Genomic DNA, 14,637 nt, shown 5'->3' with positions numbered 1-14,637 from the left:
GTACAACAAAGGTGCGACAGAGGTGTGGTAGCAAGGCTAGGTTTGACAGACCAGCGACGGCACAATGCGACAACAAGGCTAGGTGTGATGAAGGTGCGGCATCAAGGCTAGGTGTGACCACACAACGACAAGGTGAGGTGTGATGACACGGTGCGATGCAGCAGCAAGGCAACCGTTGAGAGAGGTGCTTTGTGTTGTTCTTCTCCTCCTTCCATTTTAGTTTTTTCCTCTTTCTTGGATTGTTGGTTGATTGTACTTGTATGTGTAAATTAATATTTTTTAATAGTGATGAAATGGTTTCATGGTGAAGAAACATATGTTGCTTTGAAGAAATTTTGTGTGTCACATTAGTGTGCTGCATGGGTGAAGAAACAATTTCTTCATCCACGAAACCCTCAATTGGAGATGCTCTTCCCATGAAAAATCTCATTTTAAGGACTTAGCTACTTTTTTGGTAGACTTTGTAGTGTCACATCACTCTCAAAATCTCTTCAATTTTTCTACTTTAATGATAGATCATATTTTAAGATCTTAAACCATTTTTTACAAGTTCCACAAAGGATCGACTTTTTAATATTTATTTATAATTTATTTTAAAATAATTGATTATATAATTTTTAATTACAAAAAAATTAATTTAAAAATAGAAAAATGCATTTGTGTTGTGTGTAAATAGTTGAAAAATTCAATCAACATTGACTGAAACAACTATTGTTCCTTGTACACGTCCCCCCTCCCAACACCCGATCTCTTCCTCGGCCTTTTTTCAGGGTAAATAGTCATTTTTGTCTTAGAATGTGTAGAACACTGACAAATTCGTCACTCAAAGATGGAAATTTAAATTTTAGTCCCTGAAAGTGAAAAAAGTGCGACAAATTCATCCATCCGTTGACTTTCGTCCGTTACCGTTAATGAAATAGTCTAGTGACATATTCATGGACGAATTTTTCAGTGTTCTACACATTCAAGAACAAAAATAACTATTTATCCAAAATAACTTTCTTCCTCCTTTTTAATTGTTGCAAGCATAATATTACAACAAACACTTAAAAAATAAAAAAGTAAACATAAGTTAGAACAAACATAATAACAAGCATAATATTCTCGTCACTTATATTTTATATGGTGTTAAACTTTTTCACTTCTACTCAATGTAAGACTTTACCTCACACTTATACTCCAACATCCCACCTTCACAACGCTCCCCTATCTACGAGCCCTCCCCTGCGCATGACGCTCCCTTCTCCGTGCAGTAGCAGCAAGGCAAATAGAAAAATGCATTTGTGTTGTGTGTAAATAGTTAAAAAATTTCAATCTTCATTGAAACAACTATTGTTCCAAGCATAACATTATAACAAACACTTGAAAAAATAAAAATAGGAAAATAAATATAAGTTAAAACAAGCATAATATGTGAGTAATGAGTCACGAACAACCACATAAGGAAACTTGATCTTAAGGCTCAGGTTCATGAGTCTTCTCCTCACTTATATTTTATATAGTGCTAAACTTTTTTACTTTTACTCAATGGGTATGAATTGTAGACTCGAACATATTTTGTATTACCAATATTTTGGATCAGTGAGTCACTGAGAAATTGGTTGTTGTTGTTGCAGGTGCAGGCTTACTTCAAATCAATGGCTGTTTCGTATGTTCACATGCTTCAACGTAACAGGGCTTTCCACAAGGGTAACTCTCCTATCCTAATTGCATTTACAAGGCAAGAAGGAACCACTGTTTAGTTTTTGCTTCTATGCACACACCAGACCCTAAGGTACTTTTGTGTCAACTAACTAACTAACTAGTGTGGTTTCTAGAATTTGGTTGCTTGAAGAAATGGTTACTGGTGTAAATAAACAAGGAACTGAGTTTGTGTATTCGCCAAAGTTTAAATTGTCGTGGCGGTCGCGGTTTTGGATTTGTCGTATTCCTTGATATATTGGACCAATGTGGCCACAATTGTGGTCGTGGACAGTCCTACAACCTTGACATTATGGCCAAAATTGTGGTTGTGGATAGTTTTTTAAAACTTGATTTGCCAAGTTGATTGGATTGCACATTCTCCTTATGTGGTTTTATATGTGAAAACAGTACAGTTTTTTATGTGAACTTACACTTGGTGATGTGTTTCACTTCTCATTAAATTGTGGATGTAAGTTTAGATTTATATATCTGGGTTTAAATTGGGTGGCAGTTTTGTTCCATGGGATCAAGTCCTCAAATTCTTTTACTTTTTTATGGTTATTGCTAATATGTTGTTCTAACAAGAACATTCACGCTTTGTGTTATTTGTGAATTTTCTTAGCATTTGTTGCAAATTTGGATTTAAAGATTGTTTTCTTAAGATCCCAGACTGTAACTGTATCTTTCTACCTGCAGAGAAGAGGCAAACGAGTTGTGTCAAATCTAGAGAACAATGAGGGCGAGTCACGTACTGCTTCAGAGATGGCTGATGTACTCTATCATTCCATGGCTCTGTTGGCAAAGAAAGGTGTCAAAATAGAAGATGTTTTGCAGGTTCTTCGTCTGAGATTTTCCCAATCTGGTATTGAGGAGAAGAAAAGTCGTGTATTCCAGAAATCAATGGATTGAATGTTCAGTAAAGTCTATATCTCAACCAGTATATTTAGCTTTTGGCGACATAGCCAGATGCACCATTCGCGTTCTTATCGATGTGACTATGCAGATTAGGGTAACATTGTTAAATAGTGTAGAGAATGTCAAGAACACCATGTAACTGTGATCCTCCCATTTTTGCAGAATTCAGTTTTTCATTTAGTTAATTGTATTGCTTGCATCATGCTTATGTGTAGCAAACTGCAAGTCATGCACTAAGCTCTTAACTTTTGTGTGTCTTAGTTATTTTCTTAAGTGTCTTTTAAAGTTGAGTAGAATTGATTTTGAACCGTTAAATGTAGTTAGATATGTGTTAAATTTCAACCGTGGATTTATTAAAATGTGTGTATGGTGTGAGGAATTGATTTTAAAGATTATTTTTATTTTTTATGTTATTGGTTTCATACTAAAGAATTGATTTTGAATTTAATATTAATTTTAAGTTAAAGTAATTTTAAATAGTTTTTGTTTTGAATTATAAAAATCATAGTTTTATTATTAACTTTTAAGAATGAAAACATTTAAACATAAATCATATAATTATATATAATTATGCTAATTTATTCTTAATTACTTGATAATCTCACAATATTATTAATCACTTATAAGACAAAGTGAATTATTATTAAATATTTCAATCATTTTATGATAGAAAGGTTTAATTCAATTAGTTAAGTAAAGATATATGAATTGTTATAATTTTTTTTACATTATCTTCGATTTTCTTGAATAAAAAAAAATAATTTCATGATACTGTTAACAAACAAATAATTATATACAACTAGAATTCCAAGTTGCACGAGCAATACATAAGGGTTTTTTTATCATTAAGAAAGATATATAGAGGCAAACAACAGAAAGAAATAAAAATAGCTAGCCCTTGGGAAAACAGTACCCAAGGCATCAGCTGACAAAACATGCGAAAGCTGCATAGGGCATGCAAACCAGAGAGACATGACAAGATGAGCATTAACACCAGATTTGGCCAACCACTATGCATGAAGATCACGTCCAGTTGAAGATGAAAGAAGGTCCTGAATCAGTTTGCTTAAAAATAACACTAATAGGTTTTAGTCATTCATATAATGCAGCATAATATGCTTGTTTTGTTTGGTCACAGTTTGATTAAAAATCACAGTTTTGCACACAATCTCATCATAATGCCTCACAAAGACAGGCCATAAGACTAGAGTTGATACATATATAGGGAACTTATCCTTCCTTTTTAGCAATTATTTTTTGAATGTTCTCATAATCATAAAGTCTAATATCATTCACGAATCGAGATCAAGAATCGGTTATAAATATATTTTCTTTTCAACCCACCTAAATGTCTTTTACTAAATAAAACCGTGACAATACACTAAACACTTAAAAAGACAATGAAAGACCTAATTATAAAACCTATTGGTGTTATTAGTATATACTGATTTTTTAAGCAAACAGATTCCGGAGTCAGGACCTTCTTTCATGATCTTCGTAACAGTTAATTATCGCATGAGGGTGCGTTGTTGGAGTGACTACATTCCAAATTAGAGACAAAGCAACTTCAGAACAAATTCACAAACCTATTAGTGTATGAACAGCCATTATCAACATGAGCATACAAAAATGGACCTCTCTTTGAGGTGTTTACGTGATCTGAACTTGAGTATTTGAAGTAAGAAGCATCTGAACTTTGAATATTTGATCAAAAGTGACTTTTATCTCTGAAGACTATTCACAAATTTCGTAAATCACTCTACTCGTATAATAGATCACTCTGTTCCGATTTTACAAGAATGGAGAAAAGCGATAGATCAATTCTACACAGAAGAGTTGCCTAAGCCAAAAGAATTGGTACAGACATGATACCGAGTATAACAGCCAAGCCTTTCTCAACTTGATTCCTTAAGATGCATTTCCATAAAATTTCTGCAAAGCACCATCATCTATTCTGAATGACAAGCTCTAACCAAAATATTCCATATTCAGAAAAGGAAGAAGAATGTGGAGCCACCCATGCATGATCATATTATGCAAGAAACCTAATCGAGACAGGTAACACAAGTGAGATGAAATTCAACAAAATTTGAAGCCAAAACCAACATAGGTAATTAAGTATTTATGAGCAAATTGAGTAGATTTTCTGCCAGTTCTGTAATACTATATTCAAATCCTCTCATTTCAAAACCAAGAAGGGAGGTCAGTTTAATTAGCACAACAAACTTAGCTTAAACGAGATTAGATGGCAACTGAATGTTGTCCAATACAATTCCAAAGTGACTACATCCCGTAGGTAAAAACTAAAAACAGAAACATTATGACACACATGTCCAAAAATCAATTACAAGCCAATTTTCTAAAAGGAAGAAAACACAGTCACGGACACTTGGCAGTATTTGCCTGTATCACAATTAATGGGTAATACCGTAAAACACCTACACTCCCTAACAACCCTATCCATTGAAAAAAAAAAAAAAGGAATCTGAACAACAAAAACACCACCCGCAGCAACCCATCTTCATCTTCATCTTCACAACCACCACCTCAAGCACGTTCACCGCGAATCCTTCTTGCCAGCTGGATATCCTTGGGCATAATGGTTACCCGCTTAGCGTGAATGGCACACAGGTTAGTGTCCTCAAAGAGCCCAACAAGGTATGCCTCAGCAGCTTCTTGCAATGCAAGCACGGCGTGGCTCTGGAAACGCAGATCAGTCTGCAGCAAAAAAACACAGCAAAACTTCCTTGTTAATAAATTCAACAACAAATCACACAAACATTAAACAACAACAACAATAGCATAGTACAATACCTTGAAGTCCTGAGCAATTTCACGAACCAGCCTCTGGAAGGGGAGCTTCCTGATCAAAAGCTCGGTACTCTTCTGGTATTTCCTAATCTCACTGTTTTCCAGAATCAAATTATATTATTATTAAAGATCACAACCGACGAAATACAACGAACACAAAACAACCCGGAAAACACTCACCGAAGAGCAACGGTACCAGGACGGTAACGATGTGGCTTCTTCACACCACCAGTAGTTGGTGCAGACTTACGTGCAGCCTAAAAGTAAAACAAAGGAATTAAGCTCTCAGATAAAATCAAAACAAATCAATATGAACAATGATTAATTAATTGTTGTTGTGATTATAGAAGAGACCTTGGTTGCAAGCTGCTTCCTAGGAGCCTTTCCTCCTGTGGACTTACGAGCAGTTTGCTTCGTACGGGCCATCTGTGTCGACGCCCAAAAAGTAATTTCAGAAACATCAATTTCAAACAAACAACAATAGAACCTTTCTTACCCCCTTCTATCGCATAACCTAATCTTCAAAACTTATATTTATCCATAATCTTTGTTTAATTAAGAAATTAAAGACACATACGTTGGCCGGATGAAATTATCGACTAATTCTCCAAAACAAAACATCTGAAACCCTAGAAATTACTAACCGAAAATATTGACTCGGAGGCGTAAGAATCAGAACGTTGTGACTAGAGAAGAATAAAAATTCAACTGTCTTATCTAAGATACGCGATTTGGAAATCAACAGAAACCAAAAAGACAAAGATATAAACCCTAAATTCCCAAATCTCAGAAGAAAAACTAACCTCGAACGACTATTTTCTTCTCCTCCGAAACTGTGGCTGAATCTAGGGGAAAAGAATCAAAAATTCTTAAAGTAAAGGAAGTAAAGCCCTATATATAGCATACTCTTGGAAGCGTTTGTCAGTGATCGAACGGATACGATTCATTATCCGTGTGTTTTTTCCGTTTGAATCGTACGGTTCATTAGGTGTCGAGTTGTGTTTTCTCAAATTTAATAAACGGCTACGATGCCATCTGGGACACCAAATCCGGATCGCCAAGTCTAATTGTCCTATTCCCATTGGCTACTCTAAGTCCGGCGAGAAACGCACCACGATTTCTTTCTTTCGCTTGTGCTAAAAGTGCTTCTCCCTCCCGGTATACCCTGGTTCATGTCTGAAACAGTGAAATGTTGTTTTTTTTTTCTACCTTTTTTAAAGTTATGTAAAAAATGTGTTCTCATAAGCATAACAAAATAAAAATGTGTTACCTTAAAATAATTGATTTTCATTCTCTAATTTTACTTTTTTAGATAAAAACAAAGGTGAAGAGTCGTTTTTAACAGGAAAAATACATTTAAGCTATATTGTTGAATTATATTATATTTTTTAATTTTTATCTAACTAGCGATTTAGTGAGTACAGTGTACAAGAAAAATGTTCATTTTACATAAATAAAGTTTATAATAAATGATTTCATATTTTATATTTTTCTATAAATTGAAATTTAATTTAGAAATAAAGATAGAAATTCAATTCAATTTAAAAATAAAAATGAAAGAGATAGATTAAATAATTTATATCAATAATGAAATCTAAGTAGTTGTGACTTTGAGAGTACAATAGGCTAATATGTTAAACTCTTAAATAAATAAATAAATAAAAACTTAATGGATAATTATAAGTTATTGATAAAATTATTTATAATTAATTAAATTGTTTAAAAAATTAAAAACTTTTTTATGTAAAAACAAACTTAAAATGTATGTCTTTGTATTATTTTATTTACTATCAAAGAAAGAATATTTTATCAAATAAATTCACATTCTTCATACAAATCGTTACCCGTTGTATCAACTCTGATTGGTTTTAAGATATGAATACTTGTCATGACTAATAATATATAGTTGATGAATAAACTAATTTTTATCTAAAATACACATAAAAGATACGTATTTTTCTTCCAACACGATTTACCATCAATTAAGATTCTAATTAGTATTTTTTTATAGTTTATTTTTCTTTAAAAAAAAGTGTGCACAAAATTTATCAATAAGATTACAAGTTATAAAAAGCATCTGGAAAAATTGTTCTTAGTTTCACATTACTTTAAAGACCAACTTTTATATCAAATTAAATTATAATCTTTTATTTTAAAACAATTAAATGTTAAACTCAATTGTAACTTATCTTATTTTTAGGATTTTTTTTATCTCTTTTATTTATTCTTTGGACTATACTACTTTTTTCAAATAATGACTAAGGTAGTGGTAAATGGCGCGCGCGCGCACACACATATATATATATATATATATTAAAATTGAAGTATAGTGGTGCATATATTAAGAAAAAATCATCTTCGTGCTTTGTCTCGTGTTATCATTAGAGGTGATTTTTAATGATAGTTTTCATCCTTATATTTTCCTTCTTCCTTTTTCTTCCGATAATATCTTAAACCAAGTATGATCTCTCTCTCTCTCTCTCTAGATATATATATATATATATATATATATATATATATATATATATATATATATATATATATAAGGATGAAAAAGGAAGAAGGAAAATATAAGGATGAAAACTATCATTAAAAATCACCTCTAATGATAACTCACCTTTGCATCACCTTGGTTCATTTTTAATTTTGTAGATCTATATAAGTAAACTTGAATCGACTCACTTATGACTCAATCCACTCAGGCTAAACCCCGGGGGGTCGGGTTGACCTACCTAATCCATCGAAAAAAATAATCTATTAGTATTTTGTAATGTTTTTTAAGACTTTAAAATGTTTTATTCATTTGACTAGAAATAGAGTAAAACTCACTTAAAATATTTTTTTAGTATTTTGTAATATTGTTCAACATTATTTTATTTAGTGTTTTGTTCAAGACTGTTTTTTAAAAAAACTGGCTACAGCAAAAGCTTGTTCATTTTTTCTGCCATCGTTATACTTTTGTCACTACTCACTCATTACCACCCACCACCTTACATTTGGACCTCGAAGTCGGAGATCCGCAATAGATCTAAGGAAGCATATTTGCTTTGGCTAGAAGATGTTGACCTGGTTCATCACAAGGATGTTGGTGAGGGTTTAGAGCATATTTACGAAGTTAGAGATGCGACATTGAAGTTGTGGCAATGGAGCGAAGATACGACATCAGAGTCACAACGAAGGAATCACAATGTTATGCTGATGGAGCCACGAAGCTAGACTTGAAGATGTGGCAGTGAAGCGAAGATACAACATAAAATTCATTATTTATTAATCAAGTACTTGAATTTTTTTTGTTTCATCATAGTACCTGTTGTGAGTCTCATTATGTTAAGTAATGATGTGACATACAAAGTACCACATCAGCTGGCCTACTCATTGTCATGTCATCTCCTTCTTCTCCTCCTCCAATGAAAACCATCGCCATCACCGTCCAACCTAGTGCCACCACCGCCGCTATAAAGTGGTTATGAAGCAACCACGGGGACGCTACGCCACAAAAATAAGAGACTTTTAACCTATTGGTAGCTGAGCACTTTTAACCTATTGGTAAGTATACCAATTTGCACAAGTAGTATTTAAAATGGTAAGTCCGAATATCGTGTCCACATGAAATTTGTTTTACTTAGATGCCGTATATTTAGTATGTAAACATTTTTAACTTTGGAAATAAAAACAAAGAACTCATTAATGATTTAATTTTCTTTAGTTAATTCGGCTACTTAAACAAATGACAAAATGAACCCAAAGTTGTGGAACGAAATTAATATCAAAATAAAAACGTCGGAGAGTATTTTAGTGAACTTTCTCTTGTTGTGCTAATAGGTTTTTCTCTATTTAACATTACTTTAGCGTTCTTGCGTCATCAATTTACTCAGACCATGATTTTTCACGAAAAAGTCTAACTCTTTTAAAAACGTATTTTTAGTGTTTTTATTTCTTGAAAACTGAAAATAAGAAGTTAAACTAAACATATTTTTAGAATTATAATCTTTTAAAAATGAAAATAATTTTTTAAAAATAAAAACAAAAAATAAAAATACAAATAAAAAATACCTAATGTACTTGAAACGATAGAGGTGTAGCCTCCATAGAGGATATAAAGGAACGGAACAATCCCAAAAATAAAGAAAATAAAAAAGTAAATAAATAATAAAAAAATCTGAATCTTTCACTTGAAAGATTGAACAATATGAGAAAACTTTCATACCTCGTCTCCTAAGTGGTTACAAACTAGTCAGTGAAAGCAACCAATAGAAAACAGGCAATTGGATTTCACGATCCGTGTCTCCAGTCCTAAATTGCATCTCAGCCGCTTATTCAAATTTAGAAAACACAGTTCGAAGCATCAGGTGCCGTCCGATTTGTAACGGCCAAAAACACACGGATACTGATTTGTATCCGTCCGATCAATCTCCAACGCCTCCATCAGCACGCTATATATATCCCTATCATTCCTTACAATTTGATCCTTTGTATTCTATTCTTCAAGATTCAGGTACTGCGTTTCGGAAGCAGGTACCAAAGTAGTCCTTCGAGGTTTAGTGATCTGTTTTGCGCTTTTGAATATTTGAATATATGATTCTGCTTCTAGTTCGAAACTTGTCTTAAGCATGGTTTAGGGTTTGAGCATAGTTTAGGGTTTGAGCATGATTAAATCGATTTTCACTTATCTTCTTTAGTTTCTGCTGATTTCCAAATCTTGTATCTTAGATAGGCCAGTTGAATTTTTATTCTTCCCTAGTCATAACGTTCTGATTTCCAAATCGATGTTTTGTTATGGAGAATTAGTCGATAGTTTCATCTGGCCAACGTATCATATGTCTTTAATTTATTAATTAAACTGAGATTATGGATAAATATAAATATATAAAGTTTTGAAGATTAGGATATGCAATAGAAAGGGGCAAGGAAGGTTCTATTGTTGTTTGTTTGTAATTGATGTTTCTGAAATTACTTTTTGGGCGTAGACACAGATGGCTCGTACGAAGCAAACCGCTCGTAAGTCCACAGGAGGAAAGGCTCCTAGGAAGCAGCTTGCAACCAAGGTCTCTTCTATAATCACAACAACAATTAATTAATCTTTGGTCATTTTGATATGTTTTGAAATTTTATCCGAGAGTTTAATTCCTTTGTTTTAATTTTAGGCTGCACGTAAGTCTGCACCAACTACTGGTGGTGTGAAGAAGCCCCACCGTTATCGTCCTGGTACCGTTGCTCTTCGGTGAGTGTTTTCCAGGATTTTACTTGTTTTGTGTTCGTTGTATGTAGTTGGTTGTGATCTCTGATAATAATATGGTTTAATTATGGAAATCAGTGAGATTAGGAAATACCAGAAGAGTACCGAGCTTTTGATCCGGAAGCTCCCCTTCCAGAGGCTGGTTCGTGAAATTGCTCAGGACTTCAAGGTATTGTAATGTGTATTATTGTTTAATGTTTGTGTGTTTTGTTGTTGAACTTGTTAACAAGGGAATTTTGCTGTGCTTTTGTTGCAGACTGATCTGCGTTTCCAGAGCCACGCCGTGCTTGCATTGCAAGAAGCTGCTGAGGCATACCTTGTTGGGCTCTTTGAGGACACTAACCTGTGTGCCATTCACGCCAAGCGTGTAACCATTATGCCCAAGGATATTCAGCTGGCAAGAAGGATTCGTGGTGAGCGTGCTTGAGTTGGTGGTTGGAAAGATGAAGATGATTGGTGGCTGCGGTTGGTGTTTTTGTTTTTCAGATTCCTTTTTTTATTCAATAGATGGGGTTGTTAGGGAGGGTAGGTTTTCTGCTGGTAGTAGCATTAATTGGGATATAGGCAAATACTGCCGAGTGTCCGTGACTGTGTTTTCTTCCTTTAAGAAAATTGGCTTGTAATTGATTTTTGGACATATGTATGTGTTAGAATGCTTCTGTTTTAGTTTTTACCTGCGGGATGTTGCAGCCACTTTAGAAACTGTATTGGACAACATTCAGTTGCCATCTAATCTCGTTTAAGTTAGTTTGTTGGCTTGCCTCGTTCTTACTCGGGATTTCCATCCCAGTTTGGTTACTGGGTTTCTTATTTATTGTTCACTGTACATTATTTATGGATTACCTCCATAAAAGAAAAGAGCGTTAATCGAAGCTGTCAGATTTAAAAGTTAATATAATTTTTAGTTTAAATCTAAGTTTCTAGTTATGATTGTGTATATAGGCAGAGGAAGAAATATGTGCATGAAGAAAAAGTTAGAAAGATGATCTGGTGAAGGATTGTCAGAAAGCTCAATGATAATTAGTGTCATGTTTCAGGTAGAATGATACTTTGATAAATCAAGTATAGGATGCTTTTGGGATTTGTATTGCATTTGATTAACTTTTTTATTAATCTACATTTATCAACCAGCCTCCTCTCGAGTCTAAATGTTCGTCAGTGTTTTGATCAGTTTGTGGCGGCTTGATTAGTTCGCATTGACTTGATTGAATTCTGAATGGACTAGAATCATACAAAAGGCTAGTAGAGGATAGTTTGCCGTGTGACAAATTGATCAAAAAGGAGGGTTTTTATTTTAGAAACTTATTTCCAAAGGGAGATTGTTTTGAAATATATTACAGATGATTTCTTTTATGTAAGCATTTTGTCAGTCTTGTTGGCGGGACTTGTGACGGTAGATAGTGGATTTTGTCAGTCCGTTGGGGAGGCGAAACAGGACACATGATGTGTATTTTGCAAGTCTTATCGAAATATTACACATGATGTGTATTTTGCAAGTCTTATCGAAATATTTTTGGTTGTAGGGAATTTATAAACTTTAAATGGTTGTAATTTTTGATAGAAATGTATATTTGAGATTATAATATGTTAAAACGTTTGAAATTGAAGGATGATTTCTCTAGTAAATCCGTAGTCAACTCATTTTTTTAAAAGATGTCTTTAAGTAGCTCAAAAATAAGATTTAAGATTAAAAAAATGGGTGGTTAAATCTTAAATTCATTTTTTTGGAAAAATGAGTTGATCAAATTGGAAATTTGCTAGGGGATTTCTTCTTCAATTTTGATCATTTTGACATATTTTTATCAAAAGTTAAAACCTTTTGAAGCTTATATTTTTTATACAGCAAAAGTATTTCATGAAACTCATTGTCCGCTGTCACGCTGTCACGTGACCACTTTTGTAATATATTTTAAAACAGATTCATTTTGAGAATAAGTTTTTATCCGCTGTCACGTGACCACTTTCGTAATATATTTTAAAACAGATTCATTTTGAGAATAAGTTTTTAAGAGAAATTCCCTTTGGTCAATTTGCTTTGCCGTGTTTGTCTGAGAATATAGTTCGTTCTGATAAAAAAAACATCAATTGTTTGTCGGTGTCCACTTCTTGGTTGCTTGTGTTTTTCACCCGGAAACCTTGAAAAAAGTAACGAATGTCAGTTGAAATGTTTTAATTTTCATACTAGGGGGAATCATAACTTGGGGAATCATATAACCTAGATGAAGAGGAATTTTACTCCCCTCCTAAATGTTAACGATAAAAAATAATTCTTTTTTCTCTCCTAGCTATCCCTCCATCCAAACACTTCATTTGTCAGTTATGCTCATTTGGCTCTTCTAAATTGAAAAGGAAGCACTGGTATTTTTTATTTAAAACAGACTAATGTTCTTAAGATTTTGAGATACATATATTTTTATTTTATTTGTTTTTAGTCCTTTAAGTTTTATATTGTTTAATCCAATCTCTGTATTTTATAAAAAATATTTAGTCCTTTCCCACATATTTTTTATGGCGTTAATTCTTGAATAATGAGTTGTTGTTGGTTCTTGCTTTCAATAATTATTTTTTTTACACACATTCTTTTCATATGGTTGTGAAGAACAAGATCAGGATTTCAAACCACAACATCACAATCCATAGGTACAAATATTGATGAAGAATCATGTGAATTCATAGATCTGCAACACGAATGGCTGAAAAATGAAAGGGAAAACAAAGATAGGAATGAGGTAGATGAAATTAACGTTGTCTTAACAAATATGTGTGTAAGAACTAAAAACACATTTTTAATAAAATAAAGACTAAATTGGATGATATAAAATTTTAGGAACTAAAGTTAAAAAAAAAGTAAAAATATAAGAACTACAAACATAAATATTTTTTTCTTATAAATTAAAATAGAATAATTTTTCTTATAAATTAAAATTAACTAATAAATATTTTTTTAACTTGTCTAAAAATCTAATTTTAACTTTTACATAAAATTATAGGTCAAATTGTTTAAACTTATTTATTGGAATAAGTTGTAAAGATAAATATTACAAGAAATGGGTTAAAATGTGATTTTAAAAATTTTAAATACTTTTGAAATCAAAACAAAGTTTTTTTGTTGGTTAGATCTTTGTAATTGACAGATAATAAATTTTCAACAACAATACCATACAATGGAAAAACGTTTTGGAAAAACACAAGACGACAACCTAATATTTTTTGTCCTACTAAGTCATTGTCGACTTTAAACAAATTAAATTAGATTTGTTGTTCGAGTTTGCTTAGTGACTAAAACTATGAATGTCTTACATAGAATATTTTTTCTCAATAAGTTCAAAGTATTTTGAGAGCTTTTGAGTTTTATTATACATAAAATTTTTCTTTAAGAGAAAGAATGAACAAAATGTATGTGCATAAAGTTCGTATTTTCTTCTTCTTCTTCAAAGCTTCTGGTGCTTTTAACCTTCATTTTCAAGTATCTGTTATCTTAAAATAGTTGGATTCTCCACTTGACCTTCATCTGATGATAATGGTCATTGGGAGCTTAATGCTTGCATTGAATGCACATTCCTTCTTCATACAAAGAGTCCATGCTTATGGACTTGGGTTTTGTGCATTGTATTAAATAGTCACCTCTTATATGTGAGGTTTGCATAGCAAACATGTCTTTTGATGGAGATTAACACTATCAAATTTTGAACTTCATTTATTCTTCATATCTCATGAGATTATGGCTTATGCTTGTTATCGTTTTAAATCTCAAATGCATATCTAATCAAAATTTGATGACGTATTAGACGTCGTTTTATCATTTGTATTTATTTGTATCTAATCAAAATAATTAGGAGTCATGATTTGTCTAAAGATATAAAATAACTTGACTTAACATAAGCCCTTATTTTAATAAAATAAACAATTTTATATTTTTTGGTGTGTTTGTGTAAATTATTTATGCTTAAAAAACAATTTTTTTCTTATTTAAAGAAGCAAATCCCTATTTG

At 32.4% G+C, this 14,637-nt stretch overlaps 2 protein-coding genes and 1 long non-coding RNA gene across 3 annotated transcripts; 2 read left to right on the top strand and 1 right to left on the bottom strand.

Moving 5' to 3' along the window:
- The first annotated feature begins 1,988 nt into the window (after positions 1-1,988).
- On the top strand, positions 1,989-2,971 carry LOC114382096. The gene is made up of 2 exons (XR_003660178.1): positions 1,989-2,152; positions 2,380-2,971. It is a non-coding gene; the product is annotated as an uncharacterized LOC114382096 (long non-coding RNA).
- A 1,793-nt stretch (positions 2,972-4,764) lies between these two features.
- Positions 4,765-6,345, bottom strand: LOC114382514 (histone H3.3). The gene is made up of 5 exons (XM_028341990.1): positions 6,213-6,345; positions 5,764-5,835; positions 5,590-5,666; positions 5,413-5,503; positions 4,765-5,316 (listed from the first exon to the last, which is right to left on the bottom strand). The coding sequence occupies exons 2-5, from the start codon at positions 5,833-5,835 to the stop codon at positions 5,146-5,148; spliced, it is 411 nt and encodes a 136-aa protein (XP_028197791.1). The 5' UTR covers positions 6,213-6,345; the 3' UTR covers positions 4,765-5,145.
- Positions 6,346-9,774: 3,429 nt separating this feature from the next.
- Positions 9,775-11,455, top strand: LOC114382513 (histone H3.3). Its single transcript, XM_028341989.1, has 5 exons — positions 9,775-9,924; positions 10,377-10,454; positions 10,554-10,630; positions 10,724-10,814; positions 10,902-11,455. The coding sequence occupies exons 2-5, from the start codon at positions 10,383-10,385 to the stop codon at positions 11,070-11,072; spliced, it is 411 nt and encodes a 136-aa protein (XP_028197790.1). The 5' UTR covers positions 9,775-9,924; positions 10,377-10,382; the 3' UTR covers positions 11,073-11,455.
- The last annotated feature ends 3,182 nt before the right edge of the window (positions 11,456-14,637 follow it).

Source organism: Glycine soja, chromosome 13, assembly GCF_004193775.1.
Source record: "Glycine soja cultivar W05 chromosome 13, ASM419377v2, whole genome shotgun sequence".
Lineage (NCBI taxonomy): Eukaryota > Viridiplantae > Streptophyta > Magnoliopsida > Fabales > Fabaceae > Glycine > Glycine soja.
This window is presented reverse-complemented; position numbering and strand designations above follow the sequence as displayed.